The sequence below is a fragment of the Apium graveolens genome, chromosome 10 (genome assembly GCF_009905375.1).
Source record: "Apium graveolens cultivar Ventura chromosome 10, ASM990537v1, whole genome shotgun sequence".
Taxonomy (NCBI): domain Eukaryota; kingdom Viridiplantae; phylum Streptophyta; class Magnoliopsida; order Apiales; family Apiaceae; genus Apium; species Apium graveolens.
The window spans coordinates 119,778,895-119,801,065 of NC_133656.1; the positions used below are offsets into that span (position 1 = coordinate 119,778,895).

A 22,171-nucleotide genomic window follows, 5' to 3' on the forward strand; every position below is an offset into this window, starting at 1 on the left:
TGGTATGACACTCTCTCTGAATTTCTTATTGAAAATAGCTTTATTAGAGGTGTCATAGACAAAATTCTCTTTTCTAAAAAGCATAAGAATGATACTATATTAGTCCAAGTCTATGTGGATGATATAATATTTGGGTCTAGTAATGATAATCTCTGTTAGAGATTTGCTAAGTTAATGCACAGCAAAGTTGAAATGAGCATGATGGGAGAGCTGAAGTTCTTTCTTGGACTACAAGTAAATTAAAGGTTAGATGGAACTTTTATTTGTCAATCCAAGTATCTCAAGGAACTCCTCAAAAGTACAATCTAGAGGATTCTGCATCAGCAAGGACTCCGTCAACTACAGCTGTCAAGCTTGGACCATGTGAAAACTCCATTAAGGTAGATGTCACAAGCTACAGAGGTATGATTGGCTCGTTACTCTATCTTACTGCAAGTATACCAGATATTATGTATGCTACATGCTTATGTGTAAGGTTCCAAGTGGATCCTAGAGATATTCATCTCGTTGCTGTTAAACGAATCTTAAGATATCTTAAGGGAACACCAAATCTAGGTATTTGGTACCCTAAAGAATCTGGTTTTAACCTTGTTGGATATACAGATTCAGATTATCCAGGAAGTGTTGTTGATAGGAAAAGCACCTCAGGGAGTTGTCAATTCCTAGGTAGCAGACTAGTCTCATGATATAGCAAGAAACAACAAACAGTTTCAAATTCAACGGCCGAGGCTGAATATATTGTTGCTGGAAGCTGCTGTGCTCAGATCTTGTGGATTAGGAATTATCTACGGGACTATGGCTCTGTATTGAACAAAATACCTATTCTATGTGACAATACAAGTGCAATAGCCATCATCAACAACCCTGTGCAGCATACAAGGACCAAGCACATTGACATCAGGTATCATTTTATTAGAGAGCACGTCATGAATGGTACTGTTGAACTATTTTTTGTTCCAACAGAAGAACAAATAGCAGATATTTTCACTAAACCTCTTGATGAATCCACATTTACCAAATTAGTTGGTAAATTGGGTATGTTGAATAGCTTTAGTGATTAAACTTGTGAATATCTGAAATCTGTTCTTGAGTAAATTTACAAATGAATTTTTCATAAATTCATTTGCAAATTTATTTTATCATTTTCCATAATTTCTTGCTTATTTCTATGTAATTTTTATTATCTTATCTTATTTATTTACTTAACTTGTTAATTTTAATGTCTCAGAATATTTTATTTTCTCTAAAAATATTTTTCTATAAATTTTATTTGCTAAAATTCAAAAGAAATCTATTTTTGGACTGAAAATATAATTATCTCTGAAATATTTTAATTGTGTAAATATTTTCTGCCATATCTATATTAGTATTTATTGTAGTTTTCTGTAATTTTATATATATATATATATATATATATATATGTTCTGTTTTTGTTAAAAAAAACTGTTTGTATTTGTTTTTGTTAAAAACTATAAATATTTGGTTTATAATATTTATATACATTTGTTTGTTTTAATTTGATACTTGAATGACAATCGGCAAGACAATTGAAATTGTCTTGCTGAAAGTCATTTCAGTATATTTATATAAATATGTAATTTATTTTATACTAGAATGACAATCGGCAAGACAATTGAAATTGTCTTGCTGAAAGTCATTCCAGTACATATAAGTGTTTATTTTTAATTCAGTTTAATTTTATAATTGGCAAGACAATCGGTATGACTATTGATTGTCATGCCAGTAATAAAATTAATATCAGATATTTTTTGTTTTATTTTGTACTGGTATGACAATCGGTATGACTATCAGATTGTCATACCAGTTATATTGTTACAATATTTTTTTTTGTTTGTTTGTTTGTTTTGTTTTCTCAATTTGCCTTGTATGACTATCGGTATGACAATCGGTAAGACTATCCCGAATTGTCATACCAGTTGTCTACTTAATATTTTTTTTCTGTTTTATTTTCTAATTCACTCAGTACTCTTTCAAATTCCATCAGTTTTTTTCTCTCATTTTTTTTCTCTCTCTCTCTCTCTCTCTCTCTCTCTCTCTATTCGATCAAACTCAATCAGCCTCCATTGTCTTCCCTGCTCGAGTTTTTACTCAGCATACAAAAATCATCACTCCTGTGATATATACATACACGTATATATATACAGAAGTGCTGTCGATTTTTTTGTTAAAAAAAATCAGTTTGTGTTTGTTTGATTTTGGGTAATTCTATTTAATTTTGTTTGGTGTCTTGTGCGTTTTTTAAATCTGCTTTTGTGAGTTAAGAACTTTAACGACATACATTTCTTTCTAAATTTTTGAATATAATTGATTTAATTCGAATTATTAAATTAATTTAATTAATTCAAATTTTCTTAATATTACTCTTAAAATTCTGAAAGTGTGTGTCTTATTATTATATTTAAAATGGCTCTCAATTTCCAAATTGTTTCGCATAATCTTGTTGGTTATTTTAATCCAGATAAATGTGATGTAGAAAAATTTAAGCCGTGGATTAGATTTTTAAATGACCATTCGATTGTTAGCTCTGCTATTAAATCAAATATGATTTTAAATGTTGATCTGCTCAGACTGATTTGCACAACCTCTACTGTGGCCGATGATTTTAAATTTTTTTCATTCACCGTGGCAAACACACAGTATGTAGTTGATAAAACAGTCGTCAATCGAGCGTTAAATTTTCCTATGGACAATTTCTGTAATTTGCCCTCTGAAAATGATATTTCAAACTTTTTCCATGCTATTCACTATCAGGGGGTGATTAATTTAACCAAGTTGTCTAAATCTAATTTGGTTTCTGAATGGGACATTTTCTTCGATACTCTTTCTAAAGTGTTTGCCAACTGCACTAAATCCAACTTTCACAACATTACTTCCACTCTGCAGTATATTGGTCTTGCGGTTGTTTTCAATCAAAGGATCAATTTTGGCAAACTACTTTTACCCATTCTTTTGAGACGTCTCACTACTGCTTTACGTGATCATTCTACAAATCGTAGGGTCTCGTGCTACTATGCTCATTTTCTCATGCTCATAGCAGAACATATTCTCTCACCTGAGCATAAAGCCTTTTTTGCTAACTCCTCAGTAACCGAACCTCCTCCAGTAAGCAAAAGATTTACACCCGCCAAGACACAACTTTCAAATTCATTCAAGTTCCAGTACTTGTATCTGCTTTCATGGCCACTTAGATTCCTTTACCTATCTTCAATCTTCCCGATCATGAACAGCAAGCTCAACCTCCAGTGGTTCAAACCACCCAGACTCAAACATCAGATGCTCTTCCTCTGCAGGTAATAATTCCTCAAACTCAACCTATTCCTACTTTTGTGGAAAGACCCCCAGTGGTTGATAGGACTGACCATGAAGTTGTAGAACCACAGCTTCAATCCCAGGTCATAGAGCCAAACACAGAGTCACAACCTATCTCAACCTCTCCCCCACTGTCTAAAATGTTGCCTAGAAGGTTAGTAGGAAGTAGTATGTTAGTGGATGTGAATGAACCCTCAGCTCTGCCTCCACCCAAGAAAAGAAGAACATTTACTGAGGCATCTGAAAGCCCATCCTTGTCCTCCCAACAGGACATGGACTTTGAAATGGCCACTGAACAGTTACTAGAAACATTCTCGCAACAGGATGAATCTATTGAAATTCGCCATAGGGCCATGGAATCCTGTACTGAGTCAAGCACAATTCCATTACTCACAATGGAAGTATACAGACCAGTAGATGATACTCAGGACACGGAGCGAGGAGTGCACATTGAGTCGGTTACAGTGCCTGCCATAGTTACGGCAGAAGAGCAGTCACATGCTTCTGAGGGAAAATCTGACTCTCAGCCACCTTTAATAGAGTCATTTTCTCCCCTCCCAGATGCAACACCTCTGGCTCCCTCACGGAATTCTCCACTCGCAGATTTATCTGGAGAAAATGGAGGGAAACTCGGTAAATCTATCCCTGAAGCAATTCAGACATCTATTTCACATGAAAAGATAGGTTTGACTGAGGATCGGGACTCGCGAATTCCCATTGCACCACCACTGACCTCTCTTGAAGAGGCTAGGGTGATTTTAAATTCAGGTACAGAAGATCAGCATCAGGAAGACTCCTCACGAGCAATTATATTGAGAGATACACATGCACGTGAGTTGGGTGAATTAAACAGGAGAGATATTCAGGTGAGCGCACACACAGACACAAACACTGAAAATCTGTTAGCTCAAATTGCTGATCTCAAGGAACAACTTGCAAAAAGTCAGGCTGAAGCTAAATCATTCAAAGCACAAGTGGTTGAACGGTTTTCTTCTTCCACCTCTATCAATAATCAGCTGGCTCTCATCAGGACTGAAATATCAGATTTGAAGACATCTGTTGTACCAAAGCTTAACTCAATCCAGGCATCTCCAACGTTATCAGCTGACGACATCTCAAACTTCTGCTCTCTACATACAAGAATGACTTCTCTTGAAGACTTGGTTGAAATGAATCATTCACTAGATTCTTCCAGATTTCTGAAGATAGAGACGGGCATGGAACATCTGAATGAAGGGATGAAGCACCTGTACTACATGATCAAAAATTCTCACTGCCCTAATGAAGAACAAAGGACTTTCTTTGAAGGGCCGTCTGGTGGAGGCTCAGGCTCGGGAGGAGATGGAGGTCATGGAGGATCTAAGGGAAAGTCTGTAGAGGATTCCTCAATTAAGGGGGAGAAGAAAGGGAGAAGTGAAAAGGGAAAAGAAAAAGATTCGTCTGCTGGAGGCACAGGGAAGCCTGATGATATCTACTATAGTGGAGAACAAGATGACTTTGATATTTGTGACGTTCCCACTGAACCAGTCTTGGAAGATAAAGATGGTTTCTTTGAAGCTGAGGAGGAAAGCGATTTTGGAGAATGGGAAGAGGAAGCTCCAGTGGATCCTCTGTTTGAGAAAGAGTTTCAGCAACAGCAGTCAGAATTGAAAAGAAAAGAAGCTGAACTCAAAAAGGTATCCCAGATCATTGACATGAGGAAAGACATCCAAAGAACAGAAGCTCTTCAAAAGCAACGTCTTCATGACATTAAAGCTCAAGAAAGGAGAAGAGATGTCAGACTGAAGATTGGTGAAAAATGGGATGAAGCTAGGAGAGTACTTGATATGCCTCAGCTGAGCACAAACAATGATAGACAGTTTCTACATCTTCTGGACAAGCTGGAGATCTATAATCCAAACAATGACATGTACATGAATGCTATAAAGACTGAAGTCTCAAGGATCACAACTGCCTTTGACAGATCCCTAAATGAGATGAGCATATTTGTATATTGTCAGAGCGAAGGATCTTTCAAGGTGTCACTTCATCTGTTTGAGAATCGTTCTTTGTCAGAGATTTGGGTTCTTCTCAACAAAGTCAAAAGAAGCTCAGAATTGAATGAAGTTCTTCGAGAAAGGCTCAAAGAGTTTGCCAGCAGGGCTAGTCCTCAAGTGGTCAACAATCCTCATCAGGTAAGATTCTTTAAGTCTGACTGTCTTCAAATCTGCCAGCTCGATTCACAATCTCTTAAAGACTACTCAGCTAAGCATCTGGTCTGGACGGAACATCACTTAAGAGCTGCTGGATATTCATCCATGTTGAAAACTCAAGCAGCTGATCTGATTCAAGCTTATTGTGAAAAGAATATTAAAAGGTACAATCAACTCAAGAATAAGCTAAAGACAGTTGGAGTTCAACCAGTTAGACCAGAAAGCTTTACTTCAGAAAAAGATCATGTCTTTGACAAGGAGTTGCTTCAAGATTTGGAAGAAGGTGAAGTCGGAAGAGAAGACAACTGAATTCAATTAGCTCAAAACTCAATGTAATATGATTAGAGCTTTATGAATCAAGATAGACTAATGTAGTTATATGTTCAGGCTAGAGGAACATCTATCTTGTATTCACTTGTAAATTTCTTTTGGAATCTGGAAAATGTTAAATATAATCCAGAACTTTTCTGCTATTTACTTTGCATTACTGTTTATATCTTTTTCTTATTTGTTAGTTGAGTTATCCTCTAGGTATTTGTTGTTATTGTCTAACAAACAAATAGGGGGAGATTGAAAGGCATATGTCATAGCCTATTTGTTTATTCGAGGATTTAACTCAACTCAAATAAGGATGTAACAAGTAAATAGTGTTCTATCGTCAGAGAGATCTCTCAGAGTAACATATGTCAAAGGATTAAGTAACATTGTTCTTCTACAAACTTGATGACTTAATTCACTGGAAGAAGCTCAAGAAATTGATCAAGGCTCAGTGATATAAATCAAGATTGTGGATTTAATGAAGTGACGGAGATCTTGTCAGGGTATCAATTAATTACAAGGATTTAGTCTGAAGAAAATCAAGAGTATCAAGGTCAAGGCATGAAGAAACGTCACGGAAGTTAGTCACTCATGAACCAGACAGTACATCGAGTGTCAACATTGAAGTGGTGGAATTGATTCATAATTGACAGTGATTTTCAGAAGATTTTCAGAAGAATGGTTGTTGCTCAAGATTAGTATTAATTCTCTATTAATTAATTAAGTCATATAAATTAATTAAGAAAATAAATTCAATCTGCAAAGATTAATTTATTGATTAATTAAATTAATTGATTAATTAATTCAGAATTATTATTTGATTAAAATCTGTTTTAATCCAGCAAGACTATCTTTTGTATTAGCAAGACAATCGGTATGACAATCAATAGTCATACCGAAAGTCATGCTAGTGCATTTAGATTGTCTTGCCGAAAATCCTATCAGTTCAATTGATAGTCCTACCGAAAGTCTTACCAGTTCAAAGGATTGTCATGCTAAGCTAAATGGATTGTCTTGCCAGTTAAAAATCACAGGATTCTTTATTTAAAAACACAGCAGCTGTTTTTCAAGAGTAGCAGAGCATTGAATATCATACAGAAGAACACAGAACAAAAAGAAAACCTGCAGAGAACTTATTGCATATTCACAGATCATTTATTTCCAGTATTTATTGTTAAATCTAATCCACTAGAAATACCTTTCTTGTTCTTGTGTAACTATCTAGCGGATCGAAATTCCTAGAACTAAATCTTAAATCGCTTTTAGCATTTGATCTTTTTATTGCAAAAATAGAAAAAGTTCATGTCGAATTTATTCTAGATTTGTGATAATTGATTTGAGATTAATCCCTTGTAAACGATACCGTTGTTGTAACACCTTTCAAGTTTAATAATAATTTTATTTAACTTGAATTTTGTTTCACTTTTTTATTCCGCATTTTATTCGATTAAACGGTATTGTTTGTATTCAACCCCCCTTCTACAAACATATTGAGACCTAACAGCATTCAATATCTAACAATAACTGTGCGAAGGCACATGTACTAATCTAGTTAACTCATAAATCACATATACCCAAAAATATTTATCATTATCAGAATCATCAAAACCTGAAAAGAAAAAATTATAATTACTGCACAATATTTCATCACCCAACGGTTTGCACAATCATTGAGTATAAACTGTTTTGAGTGACATTTTTCGTACACTTTAAATAAATAATGAAGAACAATACATATTTTATTTTCAAACAAGACCTGCGCAAAATGAAGTTCAAAAATCATACTCTCTAAATTATGAAACATTGCTAAAAAATAACTCATGCCTCACACAAATTATTATGCTAGTTTGTAACATAAATCCAAAAATCCGAGACATAATATTTAAGTAATTTATGCCTAATAATTGCTACTTACTACTTAAGAATTAGTACCTAATACTGCTACTTTGTATACTAGTTTTACAACCCGTGCGATGCACGAGTCTTCATCAATATTTTTATATTATTTAAAATTATTATAATTTTTTTGGATCATTATTTTATTAGCATATTTATAAATAAAAATAAAAATATTTGATATTGGCGGGATTCAAACCTAAATCTTGGGTAGTGTATAAATAATAATATATATATATATATTTGTTGTTGGTGGGATTTGAACCTGAGAGTTTTAATATTATATTAATAATAATATAAATATTTGTTGTTGGTGGGGTTCGAACCTAGTAGATTTAGTAATGTATATTCTTTTAATATTTGAATCGAATGTTCTTGATCACTTGATTAGAAAAATCTAATGGTCGTAAATGAGGATAACAAACCAACCAAAAAAATCAATAAATCGATATATGATTTTTTTTTTTGAATTTTAAAATTTTCTGAATTTTGACTGATTTTTCTAATTTGTGATCTGACTTGGCCGAATTTTTACGCGATTCAATTAATTTTTTGAAAATCCATATTTTAACCTGATTAACCGTGACGGACATGTTTGCACTTTGATTAATTGATTAATAAGCCGTTTTTTCATTAAATTAAAAAAAAAATCGTAAAAGGAATAGAATCGTAAAAACAGAATCCCAAGAGAACAATGATTTATTTACTTGGGGTAAAGGAAAACAATATTAAATTTGCAATTATAAATAAAAAAGGAAATCTTTTAAATACATATCACGGGGGGGAGGGCGTAGGGTTTGTCATTGTAAGTTCTATTTACTCTCTGCCTTTCTTCTCTACTTCAATCAAATCGCGTAGGGTTTTTGGAAAATCAATCAAGAAGAATGAGGCCAATTTTGATGAAAGGACACGAAAGGCCACTAACGTACCTGAAATATAACAGAGAGGGTGACGTGCTTTTCTCCTGCGCAAGAGACAGAACCCCAGCCGTTTGGTATGCTGATACTGGAAAGCTTTTAGGCACTTACAATGGCCACACTGGTGCTGTTTGGTGTTGCGATGTTTCATGTATTTCTTTCTCCCCTCTTATTAATTTCTCTAGTGTCACCTGCATGCATATAATCATTCATTTATTTTACGTGCACTTGATTTAATTTTCTATGCACTCTTCGCCCCTTAAATTTCCAATATAGCTATAGTGGATTTGCAATTTTGTCGGATTTGTGGTTATAACACTCGGTATATTCTGGATTGTGAGATATACGACTATTTTTTTTAATTAAATACACATGCACACAACACATGAGGAGGAGTTGAACTCTTGACGTTCGGCAAGGGGCTGCCCTAACCATTTGTTGGCATATACGACTTTATTAAATGGGTTTTTTATGGTTATTGTATTTAATGGTCTGAATTTATTTTGAACTTGTAAAAGGGATATTGTAAGGCGTGATGGCTGGTATATGCGATTTGAGACTTCTTGTGCGGGATTAGGCATAAGATTGACAATTCTTTCACTAAATTTTGACTTGGATGCATTCTGTTGTTGCGAGATGTGCCAATTTGATTTCCGTGTCACATATTTTATATCAATTCCAGACATAGTTATTCTACATAATGTATTGAAAGTTGAGAGTAACACTAGAGCTTCCGTCCCCTTTATTGAGCAGCACATCAAGTTAGATGTGGATTGTGACTACCTTCTTGATGAGTTTAACCTGATCACAAATAGAAAAAGTGTTGATTAATGGTAAGTGATAAAGGTCTCAGCCTAAGGCCGTAAGAGCCACAGTAGGCAATAGTTGGCCCTGTGCTTCCCTGATATTTTTAGCTACTTAATCTTCAGAACATAGAATTATTCATTTCAGTAATAACAATTTCAGTTACATTAATTTTGTCTGTTTTTGAAGGTGTTGTTAGAGTCAGATCTATGTAGTGTGTATGCTTTGTTACCATTACTCATAGCCACCAGACATCTTTTAGTTGTTAAATTTCTATACACTCTAAATTCAATACACCTTTTGAATTTTTATTCGAAATCTGTAACGTTTTTTTGTTGGTAATTTAGCCCTAAATTTTCATGCAAGAAGTCAAACGACTGACAGATATATTATATATAAATGTGACATCAAATAAATTGTATTAAATTGTTATCTACGCATGATTTGAACTGAAATATGCATCTGATACAGGGGATTCAAAACTGTTGATAACTGCAAGTGCGGATCAAACAACAAAGCTATGGGATGTTCAAGCTGGGGCAGAGCTGTTTACTTTTCAATTTAAATCCACTGCGAAATCAGTGGAATTTAGTGTTGGAGACAAGCTTGCTGTCATTGCAACAGACTCCTTTAGTACAGGATTGCCTTCTGCTATTCATGTCAAACACATTGCTAGCGATCCTAGTGAACAATGCGGTGATTCTGTGATCGAATTCTCACCTGGAGGAAGAAGTAACAGAGCTGTTTGGGGACCTTTAAATAGGACCATATTAACTGGTGGTGATGGTGCTGTTCGTGTCTGGGACGTTGAGACAATGACACTGATTAATGAGTCAGATAAGGAAACCGGTCATCAAAAAGCTGTTACATCACTTATAAAATCAGTTGACGGTTCACATTTACTTACTGGTTCCCTGGACAAATCAGCTAAGCTTTGGGACATAAGGTCAATGAAGCTTGTCAGGACATATAAGACTGATTGCCCGGTTAATGCTGTCTCACTCTCTCCACTGCTTGATCATGTCGTGCTCGGAGGTGGTCCGGAGGCATCGTCTGTTACAAATGATTCTCGTGCTGCAGCTGCGATGTTTGAGGCCAAATTTTTTCACAAGGTCCTTGAAGAAAAAATTGGAACTGTGAAAGGACACTTTGGTCCGATAAATGCTTTGGCATTCAACCCTGATGGAAAAAGTTTCTCAAGCGGAGGTGAAGATGGGTATGTACGATTACATCATTTTGATCAAGACTACTTCAACATTGCGATTTGAATCCAGTAATGTAGTTAGGTTCCTACGGCTTTATTTCGGTTTCAGTTAAGTTGGTTTCTGGTTTGTATGTGGATGTTATGTTCTTTTTTTTATAAATAAAAGTCGGTTCAGTTTTAAAACTATTTATATAAGTTTTTTGTCTATTCCTGTAGTCTAATCGCTTCAAAGTAAATGCTATGAGATCCTGGATATGTTCTGAATGTTAAACGTCAACTATATACTAACTTTGTAGCTAGTATAAAAATATTAATTAAATAAGTTTACAATTTATTGTTATTTAAAATTCATGATATTTATGACATTCATATTCAGGCTTTTTTCAGCTTTGAGGGAATGGGACAAGTTCTAGGTTCCTGGTCACAAGTTTCAGGCTAGTATACATATTGTTTCCTAAAAGTAATCTTGGAACACTGGGTATCTGATATGAATGTGATAACATTCTTACTTTAGATACAACATTTACTCTTGTACAGAAAACTTCAGATTGTATCCTTGTTGAGCGTGTGTGTCACAATTTTTTAGGCTAGTACCGGATCAGACACTTACTTCAAATATAATATGAACAGATAGCATAGTGTTTTATATATAAAATTTACTTTGTGCTGGTAACATCTGGTTTTAAATTATTGTTTTTTCAGAGCTTTTCAAGTTCAGGGTTTTAGCATGTAGTTAAGAACTTAACTAGAGCTAACACAAGCACATATCATGTAATCAGGATAATGAAAAAGTATCGGGGCTGCAGATAGCAAGCAATTTTTGCTCAAGACTTTGTATAATCTAATTTGTCTTGCCTTCCTTTTCGGTCTCCACATTTTATTTTTCTTAATGTGTCTACTGTTAGACTTAATAATATTAACATCAAATTAAAAATTCGGGTTGCCGGGATTGTATTTCTGGTCACAGTTTCTTTTTACATTTACTTGGTTAACATGTAGAAAGTGGAATGCATGCGATTTAGTTTAATTTGACATATCTGCCTTGATTCTGCTAATGATCATAGCACTGCTACGCCATAAACAAAAACAAGACGCGACTATATCTGGCTAGATCTGGAGCATTAAATCTTGGTGTTTTCAAAAATTATCTGATAGTTAAATTTTATTATATATTGGAAGATAAACGATTGGACTCTGAATGTTGTAGACTTTCGCCTAGATTCTTCTACTGATACTTTATGTATGAACTGTAATTATGTTATGTTACAATACCTTAATCCTTAACTTATGTAGCGATAGTAATTATGTATATATATGATCAGATTATTCTCTTATCGTTTATTGCATATGAGCCTTATTGATGTACTAGATCATAATGTCTTTCTGATGGATAGTGAAGACACTTTTGCAGCTGCAGACAAATGAAAGTAGTAATTGTTAAAGCAAGTTTACTGACTTTAGTTGTCGTGCAGCGTTAAACAGCGTGTTTTTATGAACTGAGTTGCTTAATCCAATGTCTCATTTCCTTGCAATGTATCAAGATAACATTTTAGAAGCTCCAGTATGGTAGTTCCATGGTAAAACTTGAAAAAGGATCGGCAAGTTTTAATGTTTATACAGCTTGATGCCTTATTCTAATTAGAATGTGTAGTTATTATGGATATTAGGACTACAGGAGTTCTCAACCATTGAGTTTGGGCCTTGTACAAAGTTTGTTATAGGTTTAAGGTCAGCCTGATCAAAGTTCCTAACCAAACAGATGTTCACTGCCTGCATCTCTGGCAGAGTGTTGTACAATTTGGTGAGTTCTCAAGACTCGGCAAATCTGACCACCACAGAGAAATTAACATGTTTCTTTACAAACATCAGGTACAACTTTACCTCAAATTAGGATGATTTGTAGTTCATTATATGGTTTTGGAAGGGGGAGGTGTTATTGGTTGATGAACTTAACCTGTATGATATAATGTGTAAACTACAGGCTTGTCGATCAGAGCCAAATCTTGTACAGTGACATGGTAGGTGTAGTCTTCAATAAAACCTTGAAGGTGCTTAATTTGTTTATAAACAGACTTTCGGTTACATATGTATCCTGTTTTCTGGTTACATCAATGTGGAGCATGTCATTCTAAGTTTCATTAAGGTTTTGTGGTTAGTTTTTATGGATATGATGAACAAGCGAGGATTTTGCATTTAATTAGCTCTTCCCTAAGGATTGAGAAAAGTTCATTGACAGGGGAGCGTGCTTTTAATCAGGGGTAGAAGATATTGAAATTCGGGGAAAGAAATGTATGATGTTCACCTTGGCAACTCTAACTGGTCTAGCTACAGTAATATAGGGAAGGTGCAACCCCAGATGCATGAAGGTTCATAGAGTGAGGAAGATGGTACCTTGAAGAAGAAGCTTAATAAAATTAAAGAAGTCTTGACCTTATCTGTTGGTTTAATCTGTGCATTAGCTTGGCTAAATAATGTTAAATATTTTCTTACGCGGGAGTATGTTATTGGTTGGCCATATAATTTAAAGTTATCATTTAAAAATTTCACGTACTACTTTGAAATTGTTGAGGATACCGTTCCAGAAGGTTTGCCTAATGTTATTACAACATGCTTAGCCACTTGGTCGAATAAATACTAGCCTTATCTAGCAGCAAAGATGCTGGCATGCAAAGAGCTCGAGAGTTATAGTCAAGGAAGTTGGCAGGGTTAGAATGGTTTGTTATTAAAGTAGATGTGCAGCAAATGAATCTGCATTGGAGTAAATGAAGACTCAAGCTGACATCTTCTTTCTACTGCAAACTGAAAACCTATATTACCCTTACTTATTCCTTACTGCATTGTCCCTTAATATGGACCCAACAGTTTCGTATTATCTCTAAATCGAAATAACTATAATATTAGTTTCTGACTTAATAATTTCAATAAACTTGAAGTTTGTTTGTTCGGATGTTGAAGGTTATGTACATCATTCAACTTTCTCAGATTTTATTGTGGTTCAGATTGTTGTTGGATTGATGATATTCCAACAATTTGGAGGAATAAAAGGAATTAGTTTTTATGCGAGTAAGACCTTTGCAGAAGCTGGTAAGTAGGAGTTTTTTCAAGTTTTCTGAAATACTTTCACTTACTCATACGTGCTGATCCTTTTTGGATCCTTTTTGGTTTAATGATCTTTTGAACATCAAATTTTGCACCAATATAACTATCTGCCATGTGTTACAAAAGTGTTCATTTTTGTCTCTGAATTACTAAAAACGTATCATTTAAACCTTGGACCGCCCGATTTTTTCCCAGGTGCTTCGGTTTTTTCTCGGTCCAAGGTTAAAAATGTACATTTACAGTACTTCAGGGGCAAAAAAGAACGCTTTTATAACATATGGGCAGGTGGTTATATCCGCGCAAACCTTGAGGCTCAAAAGGCCATTAAGCCACTCTTCTTATTAAAGGTAAGTTTGTTATGTGCAGGCATTTCTGGCAATATTAGAACACTAGCTAATGCAGTAATCCAGGTTGGCAGACTGTAGTACTTTTCATTTGATGTGGCTAAAGTAGAGTTTTTATCAGTCCAATCTTCTTGTGTCAAAGCAGTTATTATACAAAAACTGTAACACACTCAGATAACTATGATTGGAGTAATACTAATCAATAGTTCCGGAAGAAGACCACTTCTTTTGGTATCACCGACAGGGATATTTCTTGGTTGTTCCCTAACTGATCTGCGTTACTTCTGGAGGTATTTTAAAGAAGCAACCACTTTATAGTGTTTACTAGTAATTTCTGATTATAGTGTTTTACGCTTCTGCATGATTACAATCTTTTTGATTTGTACTTTTCTTTTTTAATTGTGGTGAATAGGGTCTAAAAAAATTCTTCAATGGGTACCTATACTAGCAGTCTCTGTAAATTCATAATAGCCAAATTTTGTTGTTCTGTTACATTCACTTTCTGTTTCAAAATTCTTGTGTACGAACTACGATGCAATTAGTTCTAAGTTTTCTATTATTACCATATTTACATAGCATCAGTTTTAATTAGAATGGGAGCAGTTCCTTGGGTGATCATGTTTGAGGTAATAAATCAGATGAGGTACAATAGTTTGGAACTGAGACCGTATATCTAAAATCCACTTTAATAAGGATCACGAGATCTATTTTCAATTTTTGAGATGAGAAATTCTCTGTTTTTTGAGATCCTGGGCATTTATGATCTGTTGCAGATATTTCCGATGCACATAAAGGGTCTTGCTGGTAGCCTGGCGGTGCTAATGAACTGGCTACACTTTCAATTTTCTCATGAGTTGGAGTTGCCCCGGTAAACAACAAATTATTTCAAGTCCATATGAGTGGAATGTTTTTCACACATTCTTTTAAGTGATTCCTTTTTGTTTATAGGTACAAATTTTTGTGACAATCTCAGCTGGGAATCCACTTAATTTGATCTTTTAATCAACTCTTGGGCTGTTATCGCACATTGCCTCTTTAATCGGTAAGTGTTAGGCAAGTTGGGTCTCAGACTATTAGTTGACTGTACTATAGTGTCTATTGTGATCTTTTAGTTAACCAGTAAAAATGTACAAGGATGTTGCCATGTCTAATAAACAACAGAACTTCTGGAACACATTAAAGAGACTAGACCTCGCCAACTACAAAGAACATGAAATATACAAAAAAAATACATGAAAGACAGTTCTAGGACATCCAGAGGAGGCTAATGGCATGGCTCCAAACTAAGAGTCAGAAAAACAAGCTATAGAAAAGATGGAGTTGCTCTAGTCTTTTGACTGTGATAAGAAATGTGAACCCCAGTTCCAAACCCAATATATAAAACCTATTAGACGTATTAACAAACGGTCCTACTAAATTTGTAAGTCTCAGATACTTAATAGGCTGCTTATGAAGGGTAATAAAGCTGCAAGCAACGTCTTCATGCGGAAGATGGCCACAACCAGATATTGCTACCAGTAATGCAATGCAGTAGGTTCATGGTTAGACTGGTTAATCAGACACTTTAATAACAAGTTCTTTGCACACATTACATCAAGGACAAAACAAAATGGAATTAGCACGGGGCTCTTCTTGAGTTTTCGAGGCTTGAACATGATGGTCTATATAGAGCTACCAACATCGATTTAAAGGTACACCTGGTACAATTTCATATAGTCAGTGAACATAGTAATTTATGCCAGGTCATCTTATAAATTTTTCTGTGTTTCTTTTTGTCTTTGTTCTTCAACATACCATACCATAAGGGCTTTATTTACATTTATAATAGGCCATCTCATAATTTTTTTGTGTCAAATGAGTAACTTTGTATTTAAATTTTATTTTTTTATATGATTTATACGATAGATTATTAATAATTATGAGTTGATGGTTCAGTACGAAACATAGTAGTGTGAATTATGTTTAGGCATGTAAATGATGAACCGGTCTTAAAAAAGATTTACAAATGCTAACTTGGATACGGACAGCATAGGCATACGTTAGGAAATACTTTACATTTGGGAAAATATTTGATGTACAGAATTTGATACAAAATTTTGTACTGATTGACATATGTTAGGTTTTAATTGGAATGTGCCCGTGTATTTACATCAAGAACCCCAATTAAAACATCCCATATCAATTATTACAAATTTTTTGTACAAAATTTTATAGCAAAATATATGTTCAATGTTAGATCAATCATGATATATTAATAACTTGCCTGTCAAGAAAAAACAAACCGTTCTTTAAAAGAAAACAACGTTTATGGTTGGTTCCGTTGACTTATACCAAGTCTTTCTCCATGTTTTTGCCAAGTCTTGCCTGCCATTTTATTGTACATCCAACTTGTTGAATATTGTGTTCTGTGTATTAGTGGCTGCTATGATTTCTCAAATTCCAAGTACTTCTATTTCATATTCAGTGCCTTCTAAAAGTTCTCAAACATCATCCTCTGTTCCTAGCTGGGACGTTTTCTTGAGTTTCCGTGGTGAAGACACGCGATTTAAGTTTACTAGTCATTTGTGCGCTGCCCTACATAGTCATGGGATCCGAACGTTTATGGATGAGCCAGAGCTACGTACGGGAGAAGTAATCTCAGATGCATTGCTCCAAGCTATTCAAGATTCCAAGACTTATATTGTTGTCCTCTCCGAAAATTATGCTTCTTCACCTTGGTGCCTTGATGAGCTCGTAGAGATTTACAATTGTTACGAAAGAATGAAAAGATTGGTGATTGTTGTATTTTACAATGTTGATCCATCTGCCGTGAGGCAACAAACTGGGAGTTTTAAAAAAGCTTTTAGGAAACATGAAACCCGTTCTAAACTTGGGTGTTTTCGAAAAGTTTCCAAAGAGCGCCGAGTTCGTTCTGCAGCTAAGATGGAGAAAGTAAAAAAGTGGCGACATACACTAACAAATATTGCTGGCTTTTCAGGAAAACCTATATCTGCAAAAAGGTAACTAAACAATTCAGATACTCCAATACGAGAAATTAGTTTACACTTGCATTTGGTTAGGTAAGTCATATGTTTATAATAGTTTTTCTACATAGTACTTACTAAGTCATCCTCAACAACATACCTAAGCTTCAGTTTTTGTAAAGAGCTTGATGCTCCCAAATACAAAACCTTTTTAATGTGAATACACGACACAACTTGATTAAAAAACCCTAAGTACCTACTTAGGGGCATTTTTCTCTATTGTAAATGCACAATCAACTTTGTTTTTACAAATTATACTAGTACTAAATATACACTTAACATCAGGTACGTTCTGGAGCTATGTTACTCGGACTCGGCTAGAAGTGTCCGATGTCCAGGTATCGGACTCGGCAACATTTTGAAAAATATACATGTTTTTGGCTTAAAATAAGTGTCCGAGTCCGAATGTCCATGTCCAAGTGTCGAGTGGCCGACACGGGTACTCGGAGGTAAAATGAAGAGTCCGGAAAACATAGTTCTGGAGGACCATCGTCGAAATTAACATTTTTGTTTACATTTAATTTTAGTGCACATGATAGTTTAATTCTCTAGTTCAAAATCTGATATTTAGATTATTATATCATAAATTTGCATTATAGATCTGAAGCTGAGATTATAAATGAAATAATTGAAGTGATTTTACTCCAAACAAGTCTCAGAACTTTGGATGTAGCCAAATATCCCATTGGGTTGGATTCTAGAGTTAAAGGCATAACAGATTTGTTGAGCATTGACACAAAAGGTGTCATTAAGATCGGTATATATGGAATGGGCGGTGTGGGCAAAACAACTCTTGCAAAAGCTCTTTATAATCAACTCTTACTAGGAAGCTTTAAGGGCGGCTGTTTCCTAGCAAATGTCAGGGAGGTTTTGGAGACATCAAAAGGCCTAGTGTCTTTACAAGAACAACTTATTAATGATGTTCTTAAGAGTCATAAAAAAATCGAGGTAAACAATGTTGAAGAAGGAACTACGTTTATAAGAGATAGAATCTGTTCAGCAAAAGTCTTGGTTACTATTGATGATATAGACCACTTTAAACAATATGAATCTTTGGTAGGACCGTTTGCTTCCGGTAGTGTAGTCATTATAACTACAAGGGATGAAGAGATACTAGATAAAATTGAAGTGGAACCCATATATCGATACAGGGTAAATCAGTTGGATGATGTTGAGTCGCTGGCACTGTTCACCAAACATGCATTTGGAAATGCTAAACCAGTCAGCAGTTTAATGGTATACTCTAAAGATATTCTTAGTCATGCCGGTGGGCTTCCACTGGCTCTTGAGGTTTTTGGGTCTAACTTGTTCAACCAATCTGAGGAGGGATGGAGATGGTTCAGAGACAAATTGAAACGAGCTCCCATTAATGATGTCACGAAAAAGCTAATGATTAGCTTTGATGCATTGAAATTGGTTGATCCTTTGTTGCAGGATATTTTTATAGACATTGCATGTTTTTTTATAGGATGCAATAAAAAAGATGTTGTTGAAACACTGGAAACTTGTTATACGTTTGTCAATCATTATATTGACATTCTAAAGAGAAGATGTTTACTAACAATAAATAATGAGGATGAGTTGGGGATGCATGATCTGCTTCAGGAGATGGGACAAAAAGTCGCGCAAAACAGCTCTTCTGATGAGCCTGGAAGACAAAGTAGATTGTGGGCATCAGAAGATATATATGAAGTGTTGAAGATGGACAAGGTAATTTCATTATATTATCTTGAATTTCTGTCAGATGAATCGGATTGTTCCATAAGACTTTAAACAAGACAAAGTCACTCATCAAATTTACATGTGTGTGTTTACAAAATTGCTCATCTTCTTTGCCTAGAACTATTTAACAAAGAATTAGAATCACTTTTCTTTTTGTGATGTGTATGTGTGTTTTAGGGAACGGAGGCAATAAAAGCTATCATCCCTAGCGATTTTCACCGTCAGAATACACATGAGGAAGTTTCAGTCGCTACAAAGGCTTTCAAAAGGATGAGTAAATTAAGATTACTTTTCCTCAACAATGTAAATCTCACTGGAAGCTTTGAGCATATATTTGAAGATCTTAGGTGGCTTTTTTGGGGATTTTGTCCTTTAAAGCATTTACCTCCTGAATTTCATCCACAGAAACTTGTTGCTCTTTTGTTGCCTTATAGTGGAATCCGAACAATGTGGGAGCCTATGGTAGATACCGTGAGTATGTTTCTTACAGTGACATTATATTTATAAATAATCCCTGTCCCTGATTTAATTCTCCCAGTTGCATTCATATGTTTCTTGCATACAGGACAATATTCACGATCCCTGATCTAATTCCCCGGGTTGCATTTACAGGTTTTCGAAAAGTTAAAGACTCTGACGATGTCATATTCTCTACATTTGACTAAGACTCCAGACTTTGCTAGAACACCATATCTCGAGTCTTTAAACCTCGAGGGCTGTGAAAACTTGTTAGAGGTCCATATATCAATAGGAGGTTTGGTTAGACTTATTTCACTGAATTTGGACAACTGTGTGAAGCTAAAAAGTATTCCGGACAGCATTTGCAACTTAAGAGCGTTGGAAGTTCTAAGTATTGGTTATTGTAGTAGTATGGAAGCCCTGCCTATAGAATTAGGAAATATCGGGTCCCTAAAAAAGCTCAATGCAAAAGGACTAACAGTTTGTGAATTACCAGATTCGATTGGACGTCTTAGTAAGCTTGTTAAGCTGATATTGAATTATACTGAGAACCTTGAAATTCTTCCAGACACCATTTGTAATTTGAGATCATTGGAAGTTCTACGCGTTTCTATTTGCAGTAGACGGGAAGCATTGCCCATAGAATTAGGAAACATCCAAACCCTAAAAGAGCTCAATGCAAGGGGTCTAAATGTTTCAAACCTACCAGATTCTATTGGACGTCTTAGTAAGCTTGTTAAACTAAATTTGAGTTCCAACTTGTACATTGAAACTCTTCCAGACACCTTTTGCAACTTGAGAGCATTGGAGGTTCTAAGTATTGACAATTGTAAATTTCTCAAAGCATTGCCTGTAAATTTTGGAAACATTGAATCCCTGACAAAGCTAAATGCGGAGAGACTAACCATTTTGAGATTGCCAGATTCAATTGGACGTCTGGGTAAGCTTGTTGAGCTGATATTAAGTTATAATTCCAACCTTGAAACTCTTCCCGACACTATCTGTAACCTGAGATCACTGGAGATCCTAGATATTACTAGGTGTGAAAAGCTAAAAGTATTACCAGATCAGCTGTGGAAGCTTTCAAGTTTAAGGGCGCTAGAAGCACATGGAGCTACTCTGTTAAAAAGGCTTCCAGAAATAGACTCAAGCCAGACTGCATTATCATTGCAAATGCTGAATTTATCTGAGACTTCTCTCACTGCCCTGCCATCCGGTATCAGTCAGCTATCAAAACTAGAAGATATCTGTATTACAAATTGTCGTCACCTGTCATCCATACCAGGACTTCCTCCTAGTGTGAAACATATACGGGCAAATGGCTGTACGTCTATGAAAAGATTGCCAAATCTGTCGAACTTGAAGCAATTGGAGGTATTAAAACTAAGACATTGTACTGGTTTGACAGAGATCCAAGGATTGAAGGAACTCAATTCTATTGAAAGACTTGATTTGCCAGGTTGCAACTCAACTCTTCTCATGTAAACTTCCTGGAAAATTTCACCATGTTTTTTTTAAATGATATCTTAACATTGTGATTATGACATACCATCTTTAAATCACTAGGCACAGAGTATCTTTGGTCAGCAGTGGAGTGTTAGTAGTACTATTTTTAATTATTACTGTATTAGTTTCCAGCTTAATTACCCTTATAAAAAACCAGAGTTCATGTTTTTCAGCTGTGTACTATTATTTTTTCCGGTCTGAGCTCTCGCCCATGGATCAAATGACCGACCAATAGCCCTCATTCAGGGGAACGATAACGAAAAATTTCGAACCAAAAGAGTCTCAAAGAACATGTACGTGTGTTTCTCATTAAAAAAAAATTGTTCAAGTCAAGATGACTCCTACTGCTATTCAGAAACATATCTACTATCATATCTGCAGTTTCAGAAACAAATACTACTATTGCCACCATTTCTAAAGTTTTATCACTGCATTGGTTTATGGGATTCTTGATTTACATATACTAGCATAAATCCACAGTTCCCATTAATATTTTAAATTTTTATTTATCCAGTTATATTATATTTTTAAAATATTTATATAAATATATAATGATTATAAATTTATAATAAAAATAATAGAATAACATGTGATCGTAATTTAGTAGAATAAATAGACTATTTCTAGTAGTTTAACAATTTAGTAGTTTATCAGATATATAACACTATTATTTATATTTTTTAATAATAAGATAAGTTGTATTCGTAATTTAGTAGGATAAGTATACTATATTTATTAGTAGTAGTTTAATAATTTAGTAGTTTATTAGATTTATAACACTATTTATCTATTTTGTAATAATCAAAATTAGGGAATTATGGTTGAACCAAACCGTTGAACCAAATTATCTCTATTCCGGCTATTATAATATAGTATATAGACTAGCATAAATCCTGTGCGATGCACGGGTTTCCATTAATATTTTAAATTTTTATTTATCAAGTTATATTATATTTTTAAAATATTTATATAAATATATAATGATTATAAATTTATAATAAAAATAATAGAATAACATGTTGTCGTAATTTAGTAGAATAAATAGACTATTTTAGTAGTTTAACAATTTAGTAGTTTAGCAGATATGTAACACTATTATTTATATTTTTTAATAATATGATAAGTTGTATTTGTAGTTTAGTAGGATAAGTATATTATATTTAGTAGCAGTTTAATAATTTAGTAGTTTATTAGATATATAACACTATTTATCTATTTTTGTAATAATCAAAATTAGGGAATTATCGTTGAACCAAACTATTGAACCAAATTATCTCTATTCCGGCTATTATAATATAGTATAGATATAATATATAAATATTTATTTATTTTAATAACCAGTTTCGTTTAAACCTGT

General features: G+C 34.4%; 2 protein-coding genes across 6 annotated transcripts; both read left to right on the plus strand.

Annotated features, from left to right (window-relative positions):
• The first annotated feature begins 8,539 nt into the window (after positions 1-8,539).
• LOC141692599 (eukaryotic translation initiation factor 3 subunit I-like) lies at positions 8,540-10,836 on the plus strand. The gene is made up of 2 exons (XM_074497490.1): positions 8,540-8,804; positions 9,929-10,836. The coding sequence occupies exons 1-2, from the start codon at positions 8,621-8,623 to the stop codon at positions 10,723-10,725; spliced, it is 981 nt and encodes a 326-aa protein (XP_074353591.1). The 5' UTR covers positions 8,540-8,620; the 3' UTR covers positions 10,726-10,836.
• A 3,297-nt stretch (positions 10,837-14,133) lies between these two features.
• Positions 14,134-20,849, plus strand: LOC141692322 (TMV resistance protein N-like). 5 transcript variants are annotated; one of them, XM_074497100.1, is made up of 7 exons: positions 14,134-14,394; positions 14,878-14,972; positions 15,053-15,146; positions 16,569-17,103; positions 17,727-18,837; positions 19,027-19,320; positions 19,462-20,849. In XM_074497100.1, exons 4-7 carry the CDS (start codon positions 16,706-16,708, stop codon positions 20,791-20,793), a joined length of 3,135 nt encoding a protein of 1,044 aa, XP_074353201.1. In that variant the 5' UTR covers positions 14,134-14,394; positions 14,878-14,972; positions 15,053-15,146; positions 16,569-16,705; the 3' UTR covers positions 20,794-20,849. The 5 variants fall into 5 exon arrangements, with proteins under 5 accessions (XP_074353201.1, XP_074353204.1, XP_074353203.1 ...); XM_074497103.1 differs by having other exon boundaries at positions 16,609-17,103; XM_074497102.1 differs by lacking the exons at positions 14,134-14,394; positions 14,878-14,972; positions 15,053-15,146 and adding exons at positions 15,172-15,455; positions 15,536-15,795.
• Positions 20,850-22,171: the final 1,322 nt, after the last annotated feature.

Coding starts and splice junctions, on each gene's coding strand:
- LOC141692599 (XM_074497490.1), top strand. CDS start 8,621: ATGAGGCCAATTTTGATGAAAGGACACGAAAGGCCACTAACGTACCTG. Junction 8,805..9,928: donor TTGGTGTTGCGATGTTTCAT/GTATTTCTTTCT, acceptor CATCTGATACAG/GGGATTCAAAACTGTTGATA.
- LOC141692322 (XM_074497099.1), top strand. CDS start 16,412: ATGGTTGGTTCCGTTGACTTATACCAAGTCTTTCTCCATGTTTTTGCC. Junction 18,838..19,026: donor AAGTGTTGAAGATGGACAAG/GTAATTTCATTA, acceptor TGTGTGTTTTAG/GGAACGGAGGCAATAAAAGC. Junction 19,321..19,461: donor GGGAGCCTATGGTAGATACC/GTGAGTATGTTT, acceptor TTGCATTTACAG/GTTTTCGAAAAGTTAAAGAC.